This window comes from Rhyacophila brunnea, unplaced genomic scaffold, assembly GCF_057557595.1.
Source record: "Rhyacophila brunnea isolate RB1 unplaced genomic scaffold, BYU_Rbru_1.0 scaffold_16, whole genome shotgun sequence".
Lineage (NCBI taxonomy): Eukaryota > Metazoa > Arthropoda > Insecta > Trichoptera > Rhyacophilidae > Rhyacophila > Rhyacophila brunnea.
Window position 1 is genome coordinate 1,838,429 of NW_028232816.1, and position 18,479 is coordinate 1,856,907.

General features: G+C 32.1%; 1 protein-coding gene across 1 annotated transcript; it reads right to left on the reverse strand.

The window, feature by feature from the left end:
• Positions 1-5,024: 5,024 nt before the first annotated feature.
• LOC147074159 (uncharacterized) lies at positions 5,025-16,166 on the reverse strand. The gene is made up of 7 exons (XM_085943898.1): positions 15,962-16,166; positions 14,351-14,671; positions 12,884-13,015; positions 9,868-10,188; positions 5,949-6,101; positions 5,319-5,745; positions 5,025-5,032 (listed from the first exon to the last, which is right to left on the reverse strand). Exons 1-7 carry the CDS (start codon positions 16,091-16,093, stop codon positions 5,025-5,027), a joined length of 1,494 nt encoding a protein of 497 aa, XP_085800024.1. The 5' UTR covers positions 16,094-16,166.
• Between the last annotated feature and the right edge of the window lie 2,313 nt (positions 16,167-18,479).

The following is an 18,479-nucleotide window of genomic DNA, read 5'->3' on the forward strand; positions in this document are numbered from 1 at the left end:
TTGTTAAATTACTTACTCAAGAAAATGCGCCGCCTATTGGGGTACCGCTGGTTGAAAATTATTTTGTTGCATCATTCCATAATTAATAATAGTTTTTTATATAACTATTCTAATTATCTTGTTAAATTACACACTCTAGAAAAAGCGCCACCTATTGGGGTACCGCTGGTTGAAAATTATTTTGTTGCATCATTCCATAATCAATAATAGTTTTTTATATAACTATTCCAATTATCTTGTTAAATTACACACTCTAGAAAAAGCGCCGCCTATTGGGGTGCCGCTGGTTGAAAACTATTACTGTTTATATTTTTTTATTTTTCGGGATTTCGGCCTTTGGGCTTCCGGCCATTCGGGATTTCGGCTTTCGGGATTTCGGCATTCGGGATTTCGGCCCTTCGGGATTTCGACCGGCACCCGAAAAAAACAACATTATAAATGTATAACTTATTTCATATTTACAACTAACACTTCATAATTTGAAAATTATAATTGGATTTATGAATTTATTTTGAGTTTTATGATATTAGAATTAAAGGTAACTAAACAAACATAACAATATTTTTGAATAAAAATATATAAAAAAAATAAAGATGACTGAACCAGTTTACACGATATTATGCAGCTTTAAAACTGAACATAAAATATGAACAGCCAAGGCACAGCCCTGAGGTTCTAAAATGCTAACTGTCGTAAAACATTTGAAAATCAAAATTTACTTACCGTTTTTCAGTCTTCTTTGAACGTTTAATGGTATAATTTGATCTGGTTAACTTTCGTGCATTATCTGGAGACACTATTTCAAACTTTATTTGGATTATTTTCCATTCTTTGACAATTATTTCGCTTAAAAACTTGAAGAGCACATCGTATACACAGAGAAAACTTTTTGCTGATGGGAGTCATCTTGATAAAATGCCACGACATGATTGGCCATTTTGAAAAAGTGCTACGTCGTTATTGGCCAAGACGAATGTGACCACGTTTGATATAAAAAATCAATGGATATGACTAAGTTTGAAAAAAATCACATCTTTTATTTGAATTTTTGAAGCAGAAATTGAGGAGATAGCCATGTCTTAACTAAATAATATTATATAAAACAACACAAGCAATCATACCAACCAAAAATCTCAAAAAAGTCATTGACTGGAGATGGCCACGTTTGTTTTTTAACGTCACATTTGTGCCCAGCCAAATGATTACCATTGTACAAACAAGTAAGAAAACAGGACAACCATACATAGTTAAACCCATGACGACAAATAATTTTCTCAACATGAAAAAACTAGCAGATGAAATCGGTAAAAATTACAACACGGATGAAAATGGAGAAAAAGTTTTGTGGCAGAAGATTAAAGTTATAAAAGTAGACAGAGACTATCCATACATTATTTTTTTTTAAACCAGTTATCATGAAGAATGTAGGAAATTGAATGTTCGACAACAGCAAATAGGCAAACCGTTACCAATGGATGGTCTCAATATATCCAAAGCATATCAAGAGTGGCCAAAAATAACGACAATTAAAAAGAAGGATTTGCTTTCCTCTGCACCGCTAAACATCGTGAATTTTATTATGATTTTTTGCTTCTCTTCCAAGTGATGTTTAAAAATTAAAAATCGTATGTAAAAAAATTATTTTCCCATTAAATTAAATAATTAAGTATTTTTTTGTTGTTTTGAACTAATAATTGTATTTTTTTTTTTCAATAAATCTTTAAAGATTGTACCATAACTTAATATTTTGAAAACTTTCCTTTACAGTGCCCAACAAATTTGTTGAAATTATTAGAGTGATGGTAGGGAAATTTACATAGAAAGTATTGAGTTGATTCAAATTTTATCATGAAATTGTCAAATATCCTAATAAAATACAGTCGTAACTCAGAAATATTCAAATATCTCCGTTTGTATATGTTTTAGAGAAAAATGATGAATACAGTTGAAAATAGATCATGTTTTTCCATAAAAATGAGTAATAATTTTTACATTCAGACTTTTCCTGTATTTACAAAGAATATTTGAAACTTCAAATGGCTCTCCTGCAAAATGCCAATTTTTGACTTACTACAGTATTTTACTGGGGGTGCGATGTGTGACTGGAAACTGGGATTACTCTTCTTGCCGTCAGTAAGCTGCAATTGAAATACATAAGCTAGATACTGGAGTTTCAGTCTCATCTCTTTTTGAGTATTCACGTGAGCGGATGGCCTTATAGAGTTTGGACTTTTGTTTCTCTTGGAGCACCCAAGATCTGCGGACTTTTAAATCCGCAGACCAGGCTCATTGGATTTCAAACAATATGTTTGATAGGTACTCTCCGAGATGCCAAACTTCGTCCGTCGATCACTACGTACGTACGTAAATTCGATTTGATCAATACGCAATCATTTTTATTTATTAATTTGTTAATTTACACATTTGAAATAAGAGATTATTTTTTTATTTATGAAATGCATAAAAGAAGACGTAAAACTTGTGTTTTTTCACAACCATATTATTTTCTGCAAGTCTACAAAAAATATCACAAATTTGTAGGACTATTGGAAGACATTACGATAATCGCGACTTTTGACAGCTTGACTTTTTTATTCGTTCGTTGATCAGTAGCAGAGTGATCACAGATCGAACGATTTATTGTCCTCGGACTATAGGCTCGTCAATGGAGCGCCGGCATCAAACCCTTAAATATCCGAAAATGTGTTAAATTAGATTTTTATTTCAAAATAAGGAGAGAACAAGCTAATCTTGTACCTACCTACATGAACGACTGTGATGCACTTCAGAATGATAATAATAATAAATGGTCTTCTATAAAATATTTTTTTATGAAATATAATAAAATAGCTAACAATAATAAAACTATCCAGTGATATAATTGGATAGTCAGGCAAACAGGCAACTAAAAATAATGTTCTAACGCATAATGCACATATCGTCGCTAATTTTCTACAAACACGTATCTCAATTTTCCTCAGTTTGAGTTGTTTGATGTAATGAATTCAGAATTTGAATACGCACATATTCCACTAACACGTATCTCAAAACATACTTTACAACAAAATATATTTAAGCAATAACAAAAATTCGTATCACAAATAAAAGACTTTTTAAATATTATAAACTCGTATCTTGAGTTACGTGTTTGTAATTATACAGAATACTGAACTCCGACAGATGATTTTACTGAAGATCTTTCTCGTAAGTCAAAATACGAGTAACTGTAGTAATAATCACTGTAAAGTTGCAACGCATTCTCATATCTCCGACAATATGATTGATCGATCGAAAGTATAGTGCGATAAATTGAAGAAACAACAATTTTTACATGAAAATATGTGTAACTAGGTATATGAAATGGATATTTCATGGAAGAAAATTTATTTCTTTATTAAAAACTGAGAGAATAAAGTTGTTATTTGGCTCTCCTAAAAAGTTTTTTTTTTTGAGATGTGTTTGTAGAAAATTACGGAAGATAGATTATAAATAAAACTGTTTTATTCTCATAATATGTTGTGTAATTTTAATGCACTCAAAAAACCACTATTCTGATAATTTCAACAATAACGTTTCAATTTTAATGTAATATTGTTGATGCCATGTGTACAGAATTTAAATTATCTGATTCAGCTGATATATCGGAAAGTTCTGGACTAATTTAAGATTTTTTTTATTATTTATTAAGGAAACAAACACAAATTACAAAATATTAAAATCTTATCATGAAAAGTTATTGCAACCGGCAAAGTTTCCATGTCTACATTTATATATAGTTAAGCCTAACAAGATATAGAGTAAGAATAACATAAATATAAAGAAATTACATAAGAAAATTAAATGAGAAAAATGAGGAAGAATAATTAATAATTAAATTATATACTTATAAAAAAAAGTAACATGAAAAAAAATATTATATATATATATAAAATTTAGGAGATATCGTGTTTGAATGAAACAGGTGATTTATTAAAAGGATCAACGGTGGAGAAATACATGTTATAATTTAAACAAGCACGCGGCATAAAAGAGTTTTGTGCATAATTAGAACCGCTACGACTGATATGGAACAGACTTTGGTTTCGCGAAAATCATGATGGACCCACCCTTTCGAGTAGGTTTGGCGAGTCAACACAACCATTGATAATTTTAAAAAGAAAGAAAGAATATGAATAATACAGTTTCTATTATATATGGCGCCCATGTTTTTTTCTAAAGCGTAATGGAATTGTCGTAAAATCTTATATTAGCCAATATGAGTTAATATGTGTGCTTTCATCCTACCAGTGATATACATGTGTTTTTAGACTCGATACATGGAAACTTTTCACGGGATGTGTAAATTTATACGATTTTATGCTACTGGACATAATACGAAGGAAGCACACAATATTGCATTTAAAACGCTTTTCACCAGTGAGTTAATTTATGTTTTTTCATGTTACCAGATGAGATACACGAGTAATCACATTGGTCACATTTGAATGGCTTTTCACCAGAATGAGTCATTTTGTGTAATTTTATGCTACTGGATCTATTACATGAGTATATACATTGGTCACATTTAAATGGCTTTTCACCAGAATGAGTCATTTTGTGTCTTTTCATACTACCAGATGATATACAAAAGTATTTACATTGATCACATTTAAATGGCTTTTCGCCTGAATGAGTCTTTTTGTGATTTTTCATGGAATCAGAGCGTAAACAAATAAAATTACATTGGTCACATTTAAGTGGCTTTTCACCAGAATGAGTCATTTTGTGTAATTTTATTTTACTAGATGTAATAAACGAGTAATTACATTGGGTACATTTGAAAGGCTTTTGACCAGAATGAGTCATTTTGTGTTTTTTCAAATTACCAGATGTAATACATGTGTAATTACATTGGTTACATTTAAATGGCTTTTCGCCTGAATGAGTCTTTCTGTGATATTTCATGGAATCAGGGCGTGAACAAATAAAATTACATTGGTCACATTTAAATGGCTTTTCACCAGAATGAGTCATTGTGTGGATTTTCATCGAACTATAACGAATGCAAGAGTAATTACACTGATCACATTTAAGTGGCTTTTCAACAGAATGAGTCTTTTTGAAACTTTTCATGGAATCAGAGCGTGAACAAATAAAATTACATTGGTCACATTTAAATGGCTTATCACCAGAATGAGTCATTGTGTGGATTTTCGTCGAACTATATCGAATACAAGAGTAATTACACTGATCACATTTAAATGGCTTTTTACCTGAATGAGTTATTTTGTGTTTTTTCAAATTACAAGATTGATTACAAGAATAATTGCAGTGCTCACAATTAAATCGTTTTTTACTAGTATTTTTGTTCATTTTGTTCAGGTTTTTGAAATTAGTTTGAACGTGTAAGCAATTTTCCGTCTTGTCTTTATTAATTTTTTTATGAAACGCTTTGTGAATCGTCAATAGAGATAACGATGCGAAAAAATGAAAACATAAACTGCAGACAAAATTTTCGTTATTAAAACAATTTTTCTCCAACTTTATAAAAACCACTAATAATTTGGAATCTGTGACGTCAGATTGTATATGCTTACGTTTGGCGGTGCAACTGACTATATTTTTATTGGTTTCATATATTATTTTCAATTCTTTTTTTATGTTTTGATCGTCGATCTGTATTTCATCGTATGCCTCTTGTGGTTTGCTGCTCTCTAAAAACCCGAGACTACCGAAATAGGTCACGGCAGTGGTTGCAGGAATCAACTAAAACAAGGTGAAGCATCGCATTAACATAGGCAAACGACATAGGTATTTGAGAGAATAATATTCAAAAAATCAAACATCTTAAAGTAATTATGTAGGAATCTTGACATGCTGGGAGGATCAAATTTAGAAGAAGAAGTATACTTGATCAGTCATATCAGTAATAGTAGATTATTTTAAATAAATATATTGATATAATATACCTGACTTCCTGGGTTGCATTCGGAATAGGAGCAAGTAGCTTGAGGGTAACCATAATTGCTTTGCTGTACATACTCTTGAACACTCTCATTCTCCGAGTCAAATCGCACAAAATCTTTCTCCAGTCTTACAGTGGTCGGGTATTTAGAAGGTAGCTATAAAAATACATTGATTTTATAAAAAAAAATCATATCAGTATCTTCTTGTGACGATATAACGTCATTATTTACAATATAAAAGAAAATGAAACATATACAACTACTATTAAGAAAATAATAAAAACGTTGTCTATTAAAAATACAAAACCTCACATGAATTTTCTATATAAATCAATAAACTGATATCTCAAATGATTCGATATTTGAAAATGAAATATTACACCTGAGAAACAAACGAAATAATGTACGAAGTCTGTCAAATGATGCACCTAGTGAAATATCATTTTATAAAGAGTTTTAACCTTTTCTACCAAAAAAAATCGTTGAACGCCAATGTGGCATTTTAGATAGGTATAAATATTGAACGTAATAAGAGATATGACGGTGTAGGTACCTCTATTATGACGAGATATCATCTAAATATTTGGAAAATGCATTTTTAAGAGTAGGTAATATATCAATGATTATGTAAGTAGTGACACCAACACAAAAATATTGACCTACAGTTGGTGTCCCTAAAAGTAAAATCTTAACGACATAACTGCATGTTTCAGCCTTATAGTCAATCCTGTCGCTGAATAAAGTGACGTTAACCGCCCATAACAAAACCAAAACAAAATTCCAGAAGTGAGCGCCGCAGTTCACACTGGTCGGTTTAGCAACTACTCAGAGTGGGCTATGGATGATAAGAGTCGACCTAAGCGGTCGTAAATAAATTATAAGTATTATAAAAAGTATTACATAAGATTGATTTCGTAATTTTGTAGGTACTGCTCGCATACATCGCGAATTAATATGTATCTAAATGTTTTTTGTACGTCAATTTAAAATCGCAGATCAAATTGAATATGCAATTGCTTATTGTATAGAATCATGTGAAAGCTGTATATTTCATACAGGTATTATTATTATGCAAATTCGCGTGAATATTACCGCGCGACTTCTCTTTCTAATAAATGCTATATAACCCTTTGTGGAGATAGAAACAATATTCGGGCTAATTTTTTCCTCTCACACATTTTGTTTAAAGTATAAATCACAGTGAGTGGAAAAGAATACACACTAGCGAGATAATTTTCCATAGCTAAATCTCGTACGTGTGAGCGAGATAAAACCGTAATCCTAAATACAGAATTAATCAAAACTTTCTGCAGATTAATTATTTGTGATGCGATAAATGATTTATATAAACTTAGATATAGAGTAAACATTAATTGATGTTAATAAATTAAGATAATCATAAGTCTTTATAAATTTACGCTATCTATCAGACGAGTATGTCCAAACGAAGGAAGAGATGAAAAATTATATGCTTGTAAAGTTCACAGCTACCTTTTTTGGATAAAACTTTATATAATTGCCAACCCCCATCTAAGAGTATATTCTTAGCTCTTTCCTAGTTCTTCTAGTATCAACTATAAGAAAGGGTGGAAGCAGGCACATGAAACTATCTGTATACCTGCAGGTCATCAGCCTTCGTCTAATTAGCTACCCTTCATATCGGAAAATTACAATCTGTGTAATTAACCACAATTTTTCCTCTTAGTAGAAAGAGGCGGGAGGGTTTTTCCTCTCTAGCAATCTCCCTCCCGAAGTCCCTCAGGGCCTCTATAAAAGACGCCAAATTCTCTATTCAAATCAGTTCCGTCCAAGAGAAGTTCTCCGAAACACGTGCAAGACCTCTCTGGTCTGATACGCACTATTCGTAAAAAGTTTTAATAAATTAAAAATACCATATACCCGCGAGTTTTACTTCGTGATAGTCAGTTCCGTTTAGTCCTGCTTCTACGACGTTCTCCTTAATAACCCGCTTCAGATATCCTCAGGCCTTCGTAAAGGGTTTCGTAAATTCGAATACTTTTTACCCGCGAGTAAATCACTACGAGTTTTACCTCGCGATAATCAGTTGTCATTCTTCAATGACGTCACTGACCTAGTGACCGTGAAACTAGTACTAGTGTTTTAACCCTTAGAATGCTACGGAACGATATATCGTTGTTTTTTATAATGGCCAGAAATGCTAACAACGATCGTCGTTTTGCTTTTGATGCCTGAAATGTTAACTTAATTTGGGAACATACTACTGCACCAGTGGTACGAAACATTGTTTATCTATTTAGTTTTATTGTTGTGAAATATAAACCGATTCATATATGTTTTGTGACTGGGTAGGTTTAGAACTTATAACTATTGTATTTTTTTTCATGGCATCACCCTTTTTACAATAAAAACAATTCCAAATACAAATTTCAGTTTACCATATAAAAATTTGTTTACAGTCAAATTCTTGGTGGAAGGACAATGTTTGATTTTATTTTATGCATTTTAAATAATGGAAATGACTTTTACTCAACTCAGTGTTTAAAGTAGAGTGGATATAAAAAATATATAAAAAAATAATGAAATAAAATCATTTGCAATACATATTTTAAATGTTCCAATAAACAAAAACCATGAAGACCTTTTTCACAAATCACGCATATTGTACGCGATCTTTTAACCAGGCCACCATGCAAAATTTTTCTTTTCAGCCGGGTAGTTTCCTAATTGCACTAATTTGTATTATCTCACGTGTGGCAAGACCGATTGTTTCCAATAACTGCTAAAAATCAAAACTCTGTGCGCGGGTCGTGCATTTCGCTCACTCTCGCGATCGCCCGTATGATAGAGCGAGAAAGAGATATGTCAATTGCTTGCCTCGTTAACTATTCAAAACGATACATTAATTACGAAACGTGTTTTCATAATATTCCGATTTTGCAGAATCAATTAGAGTGGTAAGGTGTCTAAAAATAATATAATACTTTAATTTATCAACAATTATTGGTAGCAATCCTCGACCGGATTTTTCACAACATCGTAGCAGCCAAAGGGTTAAACAGATGTTTAATCCGCCGCGAATATAAATTAAGTACGCATAAGATTCCACTACTTTTAATTGCGAAGTTTACTTCTCGAATTAAATAGTCTTATTAAACTATAATAATAATTAGATATAAAACTATTTCATAACTTTACTAAATCTGTAACGTGAGTTCCTTGATAGAAGACAATATCTCAAGTTATATATACAAATTATTCCTCGATCAGGATTGTGCCCTAATAAGACATTTTACAAGTTTGATTAGATAGATTAGTTAGATTAGATAAATTAATTCCTAAAATTTTAAACATAAACCATATAAATTTTATAACATTTTATAAGAACTATATTATATGATAAATATCTTATTGTGACCTTGGCCATAGATAAAGGGTAGTGCTATAGACAATAAATAACATTATACTAAAAGCGAGTTTTATTCGTAAAATACCTATAGTGGAACCCCATCAACGAGTGTTTCCACTATCTACTCCGATTCCTCATTCAAGATGATTCCCTGATCCGACATCTGAGCTAGTCGAAACGACGAGGTTCGCCGTCTTTGACTGCCCACCTACATCAGGCGTTGTAAATCGACGCAGCGGCTAGTCCAGTGTTGCCTTGTCTACTGACATTTCAGTGGATCTACTGTTATTTTTGGCAATATACTGAATCTACTGATATTTTATGAAATCTACTGATATTTCTTCATTCCACAAAACTCCCACCATCCGGGAAAAAAACGAGTCGTCTTTGATATTTTGTCGAATCTACTGAAATTTTTATACACATTCTACTGAAATTTCAAATTTTGACTTGGCAACAATGGGCTAGTCATTATCGGTGAACCCGATCTGGGGGGAGTGTCAGTAGCAATGACACAATGGCAATGGAACATACCTTTGAATCGTTATTGAACATTGACGCATCCAAGCGTTCACCAAACTCTTGGAAGGCTTGTGCTCGAAGGAGAGCCACTTCATTATAAGTCAGAGATACGTCATGCATACACTTGTGGTAGGTCAGAATCTTTTTTGAAGAGAAAAATGCACAACACAAGTTGCATACAAAATTATTGAGATAAAAGGAATCTCTCGTCAATTTTAAACATATTTCTTTATCGGGAGCATTCACTATGTCCTGCTCAATGTCATGTTCGTGTATTTTAATTGCATCGTACGGCATTGCGGCTTGTATCTTAGGAATTTCGTGTGCTCCGGGCTGAAAAAAATGAAGAGAATGCTCGTTAAATTATTTTATTATGACTATTGTCATAAATATTGTAAATTTTAATAATAACACATCCTACCGACGAGCCTACCTATCTTGAATGGTCAACTTAGCTTTCCTAATAGCCCATTGCTATATCCTACGATAAACAACCATTATGTATGTAGGTGTGTGGATATAGGTATGGATACGTGTGTATACAAATATATATTAGGTGGGTTTATTTGTTGATTTGTAATATTTAAAAAATAATATTATAAAAAAGTAGGTATCATGTAAGAATATTATTGAAAATTAATTGTTTAACTTATAACTTTTAATTTAAAGACTGATATGATAGATATATTAACTCTATAGTTAACTCCATTAACTCCCAATAAGTTACCATTGTTTCCAGGATGGACGATTTTACACCTCTTGAGTGCAGTATTTTTGTTTATAATTACTAATGATCTATTATTAGGTTTTGACGAGTTATGATACACTTATCGAGTGTATTATTATTAAAAAGATAGGGGTTTTTTACAAACACTTCAACTTTTATAATTTGTTTTTTGTATTTTTATTGTGATCCTAGACTTAATAGGTGGGTGATTATGTTTTTACCTACTTTATTGTATTGATTTAATATATAAGTTAGAGTTAATGTTATTCGTGGTCAGTGTGTAATTGCCTTTGGGTGAGTGAACACAGTGCCTGAAGATGCCGAAAGGCGAAACCCGGGTCGCAAAAAGCGACTCAATTGGAATAGTACATAACTTAAATCCATTAGAATTTAAATTCAAATTCCATCAAGTACCTTCGGTCGATAGTATTAATATTATAAATATTGTAGATATAAAATTTATAATATGGATGAGATATCTTTCCCTAGTATCAGAAAATGTTTTCTCCAATGTATAAGTAGTATTACAGTACACTTTGTCAATAAATACTAATATATTTGTTACCAATGAACTGTTCATTACACACAGAAAATGATGATTCGTGTGGCAACATAGTAGATATTTTTTTTTGTTGCGTTGGTTTTTTTGTTTAACACAAAAAAAAAAAAATCCTAACTGGCACAATTGCTGAATTTTAATTGCAAGTATCTTATATTTTCAGTACTTACGCCAACCATCTAGTTGACGACATGTTAGAAAAAAGATAGATAGGTTGGCAATCACTGGCGTAGTAATGTTTTTGGATTGTTTTGGATTTACGCTTATACACAATAAAAAGAGGTCTAATCTGAGGGAATATTTCAATAGCTAGACTAACTTCCTATAGCTAGAGCTTTTAATATCGAATATATTATATGTAACGAGTTATCGCGGTACGTGATGAGTTAAATGATTCTTCTGAAACGAATAGGTAGGTAAACGTAATAATTATGAGGTTGTTTGATTTGTTGATCAATCAAAAGATTTACTTTCATTTCCGTTACTCTTTTGGCATTATCTGAGCCATCCAAAATAGTCATCTTACACTGTCAAAACTAAAATTAAAACACTTTTTACTAAACTAAAAACTAAACTATAAGCTAGATATCAAAATAAGTATAACTTTTAAGAAATATTGTCGGTCTATTATGTAAACAAAAATATCCCGACATGACTTCACCTAAAAACAATATTAATTTATGATTTTCGTTATGACAAATATTTCGTAGGTAATTGTCATTTTATCGATATATTATTACACTACCTATAATATAAGTCTCTCGGCCATCGTTGGGTGCCATAGAGCAGTGTTTATATTTTATACATTTAAAATAAAAATGTATCCGACAATTAAATTTGTGTTCTCGTAGACAACGAGCTGTAGCAGGTTAGAATTTCATAATACTCATCTCAAGTTGACATTTCAGTCAATGTGTTGCTGTATTAGAGACAAGTGTGGTATTGAATTAATTTTAGATAGGTACTGGCAAAAATGATTAATTGTCGGAAATCGCGATTCATGTGCCGGACTTTGTTTCGCCTGTAGTCACTGTATGAAGAAACATGCAAGAAGTGAAAGTAGTACTGAATGTCGGATGGATAACAACTTAGAGGTAGGTAGGTACATCCAGTGTACATGGGATTCAGAATGGCCCGAACCATGGAAGTGTAAAACTGTAGCAACCACAAAGTTTACGTAGTACCTACAAAACATTCAACAGTGTCAAGTTGTTCGTTTTGTTTTAATTAATAAAACATCGGCTTTCGTTTATTCACTTTGAAGAATCAAAACGGTTGGTTGTTCATGGGATATACAACGGTTGGATTTAAGCTGTTTTATGTTATCTGAGTACTTTGCCAAATGGCGTTGAATTGTTTAAAGTGCATTTTTTGACAATGGTTGCATTTAAAGTAGGTATCACTCTCTCACAACTTATTTTATCACTCCACTGCTATCTGAATACTTTACCCAGTAGGCACCTATTTTTAAAGTACCTACTTCAACAATAAGTATGTTTTACGAATACTATACTTAATAGGTATTGATATTGTATTGCTCTTGATTGCAGAAAAGACAAGAAAAATCTAAAAATTATTAAGTAAGTAGGTACCTATGCAAATTGTCTTATTATTTCTATGATACCTACTGGTGACAGCTAACAATATCAAAATATTCGAATGTGTTACAGTTCATTTCGTCACTATAATCATTGCTCCCCTTCACACGATCAGTATTAATTAAAATAAAAGTAGGAACTTACCCTATTCATTTGTTCCGAATAAGAACAACCCTGTTGCGGATCTTCATAAATATCTTCAATTAGCTCAGTTTTGATGTCAATTAGCTGAGTATCTGTCGTCAATGCTATAATTGTCGGGTCTGAAATATTATTCTGAAAAACAAAACATGTTATAAAATCAAGATTAGTTTTAAGAAGACCGACATTACGTGTGAAGCTCGACCACACACTTGAGGGGTCTGGGCTCTTACACTTTGCAATGTGGGAATGGTTTCTGTCGTTATCTGACGGCAAACTTCATTAAAATATAATGGTAACAAGCGTATTGCAAACAATACTAATCTGCTAATGTTTGAACTGTCAATGTCAATTCATATGGATTATAAAGTAATTTAAAATAAAAAAAATAATATTATGAATACAATTATGAAGATAACATCATAAGGACATCTCTAAGTGGAGGAAACTTAGTGTGTGTTGCAATTTGAATGAGCGTCAGTGCATAAACCGAGAGCAGTTGTCAAAACGAAGGACAAGCTTAGAATGACGTATTCTTGACACGTGTTTAACTTCATCCCATATTCTTCTACATCCAAGATAGGTTGCCTGTTATTCCACACCCGTTAGATATTCCAATTCCCATTAATTCTATGTTCCCTGGTCACTCAATGCCGTTTAAATATGAGACGGTGACATAGGAAGTTAGTGAAGAGGCTATAATTAGTTGTCCACAAAACCTCTGTAACCACTGTCAAAAAATAATGTACCAAAGCCACGTGAGTAGCAAGAGATAGATAATCATTTTATTCAGCATTAAGTTGATTATGATGGAGGGTATAAATATGAATTACAGGGAAACTAGTGACATAGGTAAACAAAATAACAGGTAATTACCATACATATATTATTTAGTTGGGCCTATTATGGTGGCTCTATGTTTCCCTATACTTCCTCCACCTCAAATCCCAGCTATTGTCAGATATTGAATAACATTTAGTTACCTCGTGGCAACGGGCGCGTGTAGGCTTATAACAGCTATATCGTCGTTTAATAAGTAATTTAAACATACAGACTGATTCAAAAAATAATGTGCATACCACGAGCGTGTCCAGTGCAACCGTCGTGGAAGCCATAATTCTAACCAAGTCTCCGTACAGACTCCGTTAATCAAACCACTTGTATCCGTGTTACCGGCACAGGGTGTTTCCTCATTTACCATATCATTCATCAAAAGTGTACTGAGCAAGGACGAGAGAGCATGCACCAAGGATCAGCTTTAACCAGACCATAGAACATCATAAAAGGTCAGTGTTTGGCATCCAACGTGTAACCGTGCCCTCTCAGCATCCACATCGACCATCACAATCATTCCACTAATCAATTACAGTCCACAATGAAAAACGCAACCATATTCCGAAGTGTTTTAATTAACAAAATTAATATAATATAGGTAATAGGTAGCAATAATACAATGGCAATGGAACATACCTGTGAATCGTTATTGAACATTGACGAATCCGAGCGTTCACCAAACTCTTGGAAGGCTTGTGCTCGAAGGAGAGCCACTTCATTATAAGTCAGAGATACGTCATGCATACACTTGTGGTAGGTCAGAATCTTTTTTGAAGAGAAAAATGCACAACACAAGTCGCATACAAAATTATTGAGATAAAAGGAACCTCTTGTCAATTTTAAACATATTTCTTTATCGGGAGCATTCACTATTTCCTGCTTAATGTCATGTCCGTGTATTGTAATTGCATCGTACGGCATTGCAGCTTGTATCTTAGGAATTTCGTATGCTCCAGGCTGAAAAAAATGAAGAGAATTTTCCTTGTATTATTTTATTATGGATATTGTCATAAATATTGTAAATTTTAATAATAACATATTCTACCGATGGGCCTACCTACCTTGAATGATCAACTTAGCTTTTATAATAGCTCATTGCTATATTATAGTATATCCTATATGATTGTTTATTTACGATATAAAACATTTATGTATGCGGATAAGGTATGTATATGTGAGCATATACATATATATATATTAGGTGGGTTTATTTGTGGATTTGTAATACTTATTATAAAAAAAGTATAGTAAAGTCATTTGGGTAACATTGGAATTATTAAAGAATTTAACTTTAAGAATGGAAAAGATTTAACTTTCATTTCCGTTTCTTTTTCGGCATTATCTGAGCCATCCAAAGCCGTCCTTACTCTGTCAACACTAAAATGAAAACACTACTTAAGTAAATATCTATAAGCCAGATATAAAAATATCGCTTTTAAGAAAGATTGTCGGTCCCCGGACTCCAAACCGGCATTACACGAAGCAAATTACGAAAAAATATATTCAGACATAACTTAAGCTAAAAACAATATTCATTTATGATTTTAATTATAGCAAATATTCAGTAATTGTCATTTTATCGATATATTACTGCGCTACCAATAAAATAAGCTTCTTAGCCATCGTGGGTGCCGTGGAGCATTGTTTATATTTTATACATTTAAAATAAATGTAGCTGACAATTAAATTTGTGTCCTCGTACACGAGCTGTAGCAGGTAAGAATTTCATGATACTCATCTCAAGTTGACATTTCAGTCAATGTGTTTTAGAGACTAATGTATTATTGAATTAATTTTAGATACTGCCGGAAATCGCGTCCTCATAAAATACATGTAAAATCGTTCAAATCCAACTTCGTTTATTTGTTGTGAAATGCTATGAAATATATCTAAAAAAACCAACTAACGTATACATACGTACTACAATTATTAAAAAAAATATATGCAAAAACTAACCTCAAAAATGCACGTGGCTTCGTCTCAACTTTATTCAATGATAATATTCTTTTACATTGTTACCTACATCAATACTTACTCATATTTAGTACTACGACTGCAATTATTAAATATTACCCTTTGATATCGGCATTATTATCGCTATGAATATGAAAAAAGTTCTGTCTATCGTCACGATTAATTTGTTATGCTTAGGTCTACAAAACTGTTCAGAAAACAGGCCTAAATCGGTAAATGTTAACTAAAAGTGAGAATCTATTAAGTAATACTAATTATATTTTAAAAACTAACCTCAAAATTGCATTTGCTATCGTCGGCATTTTCTTGCTTTATAATATAAATGTTCGCGTCTGGACCGTCACCACAAGAATGTTGGCCATTTGTATTAGCTTCGAGTTCAGCTGGTTCACGTTTTATATCCATTTTACGTCTTCAATTAAAACAAAAATTATGGTCAAAGTTTATAAAACACGTGCCGGTTTACCGTGAGCAGTATGTCTATGGCAGTGTTGCCATATTTTTCTATGCTGATTATAGTACAAAGGCGTAAAAATTATAGTATTTCTAAAAAATATATAGTACAGGAACATTTTCTGTCTTAAATCCTTTAAAATTATAGTATTTTGGTATATTTGGTGTAAAATTATAGTATTTTACATTTTTCGCGAAATCAAAATTATAGTATTGTACTATAATTATAGTACGGTTGGCATCACTGGTCTATGGCCGAGAGGTATAAGGATGGGGCTATAACTAGGGCCGGAAATAGGTAACGATCCTTTTTGTCACTATCCAATCATTCAATACTTTTCCCTGGAATATTCAAATTCAGATTAGCAATTACAATGCTCAAAATATTAATTTTAGAATAAAAGACTTTTTGACGATAAAATCCTCTAGTCTTTACATTGTTTTATTTGTCACAGTACACGAAATGGAAAATTTTACAAACCAGAGCGCTTGTCAATCTTCAGAAATTATTAACAATAATTATAATAGTTATGTAGGTATATTATAATATTCTATTATTTGTGTAAAGGGAATTATTGTTTCCGGACTCTATATTAAATTAAACTATATTATAGGTAGGTACGTCTTCACACATAATTATTATATATTTATTAATATATATTTTAAGCTGACAATATTAATAATGATATCAATGCCAATGTCAGCATAGCCATTATATTTTATTATCATTAGAGGTTATGTTGGTAATTAGTTACAAAATTTAAAGCTAATAATTTTAATAGATCTAGTAAAAATCTGTTAGTAATAATTAGTAACTGTGATCAACTGTTGTTCGCGGTAGCAAGACAAAACAATATTATTATTGTCGGTGAAGATAATTTCTTAAATCTCATTTAATAACCCCAGGATTGGGAACCTACCCACTCCACGCGAAAAAAGGTCCAAAGTTTGTAAATCGTCTGAGTAGCGTTGCAATGGGGGACTTAATATTAAATTTTATTGTCCTCCGACTTTTCTTAACTTTGTTATTGAATATTTTGTTAAAATTATTTACTCATTAGAAAATGACTTTATCTGTATTTTTAAATTTTTGATTATAGTCAATAGCAGAACATAGACATCTCGGACGATTTTATGTCCTCGTACTTTTGGCTCGCCAATGGAGCGCCTGCATTAAATATTATTCAACTATGGAAATAAGTTATTAAAATAATCCGATAGGTACTGACAAATAAATATCGACACCGGTGTCGTACCGGGAGCAAAGAATCGATTCTTAAAGTATTGAAGTATCGGACAGAAAGTAACGATTGTTTTTTGATGTCCTTACTGTCTATTTTCACGGCAGCCAAATACTTGTGTGACAGATTTGCGTACACGTGCTTAGTGTGTTACGATTCTCTTTGATAACTACTTGTCATTTCAATGCGTAAAATGGACGTAAAACGTGAAGCAGTGGATTTCGAACCTGATGCAGATGAGCAACAATCGTTCGATGTATCTTTACATGGAAATAACTCAGAGTTGAATAATTGCATCAAACAGGAGGATGCTGATGATTGCTGCCACGCTGTAGAGCTTATTTTTTCATAAGTTATTTATTATTAAAACATACCAAACTTAATCGATAATATTTGCATAAGAAGTTATACTGTAATATTCCAAGAGAGTTGATTCTCAGAGAGAATCAACAAAAGACACCATTGAAATAGGTAAGTAAACAGGAAAGAAGTGTGTGTTCTCGAAGAAATATGTGGTCACTTCGGAAATAGAATGGGTAATATTTCAACGGCTGTGAAAGGAAACTCTTTAACACTTTACCAATTATAATTATTGTAAATAAGTTCTCTATTAATTGATTTAGATAAGTTTGGAACGTTCGTTTTGAATTAAAATTACGAAAATGTTCTTGTAATTAGTGCTACAACAATATAAGTACCTATCTAGTAATATAAGTGATCCACAAGATTGTCTAACGACCGGTTTCGTTCCCTTTGAGAACATTATTACCCAATATATTGTTCTATTTTTACATATGAATTGCCATGTGGCATTGTTAATCAAGGTAGGTTGGTTTTGTTTGCACTGTGCTTGTTGTCATTATATTTTAAAATGGCTACTCGCAATGACATTAACATGGACGAAGCATCTGGAAAAAAAATGACACTCACTTTTTTGTCGGGTCTGCCGAATGGCATAATCTGTTCTATCGCCATTACAATAAAGGTGCTATTGCTATAAATTCCTAATGCTTTTTGTCGGTTCTGCCGAATGTTTCGGTTCGAACAGGTTCGCTCAAATGAACATTGACACTAGAAACTGTTCTAACGCCAGAAAC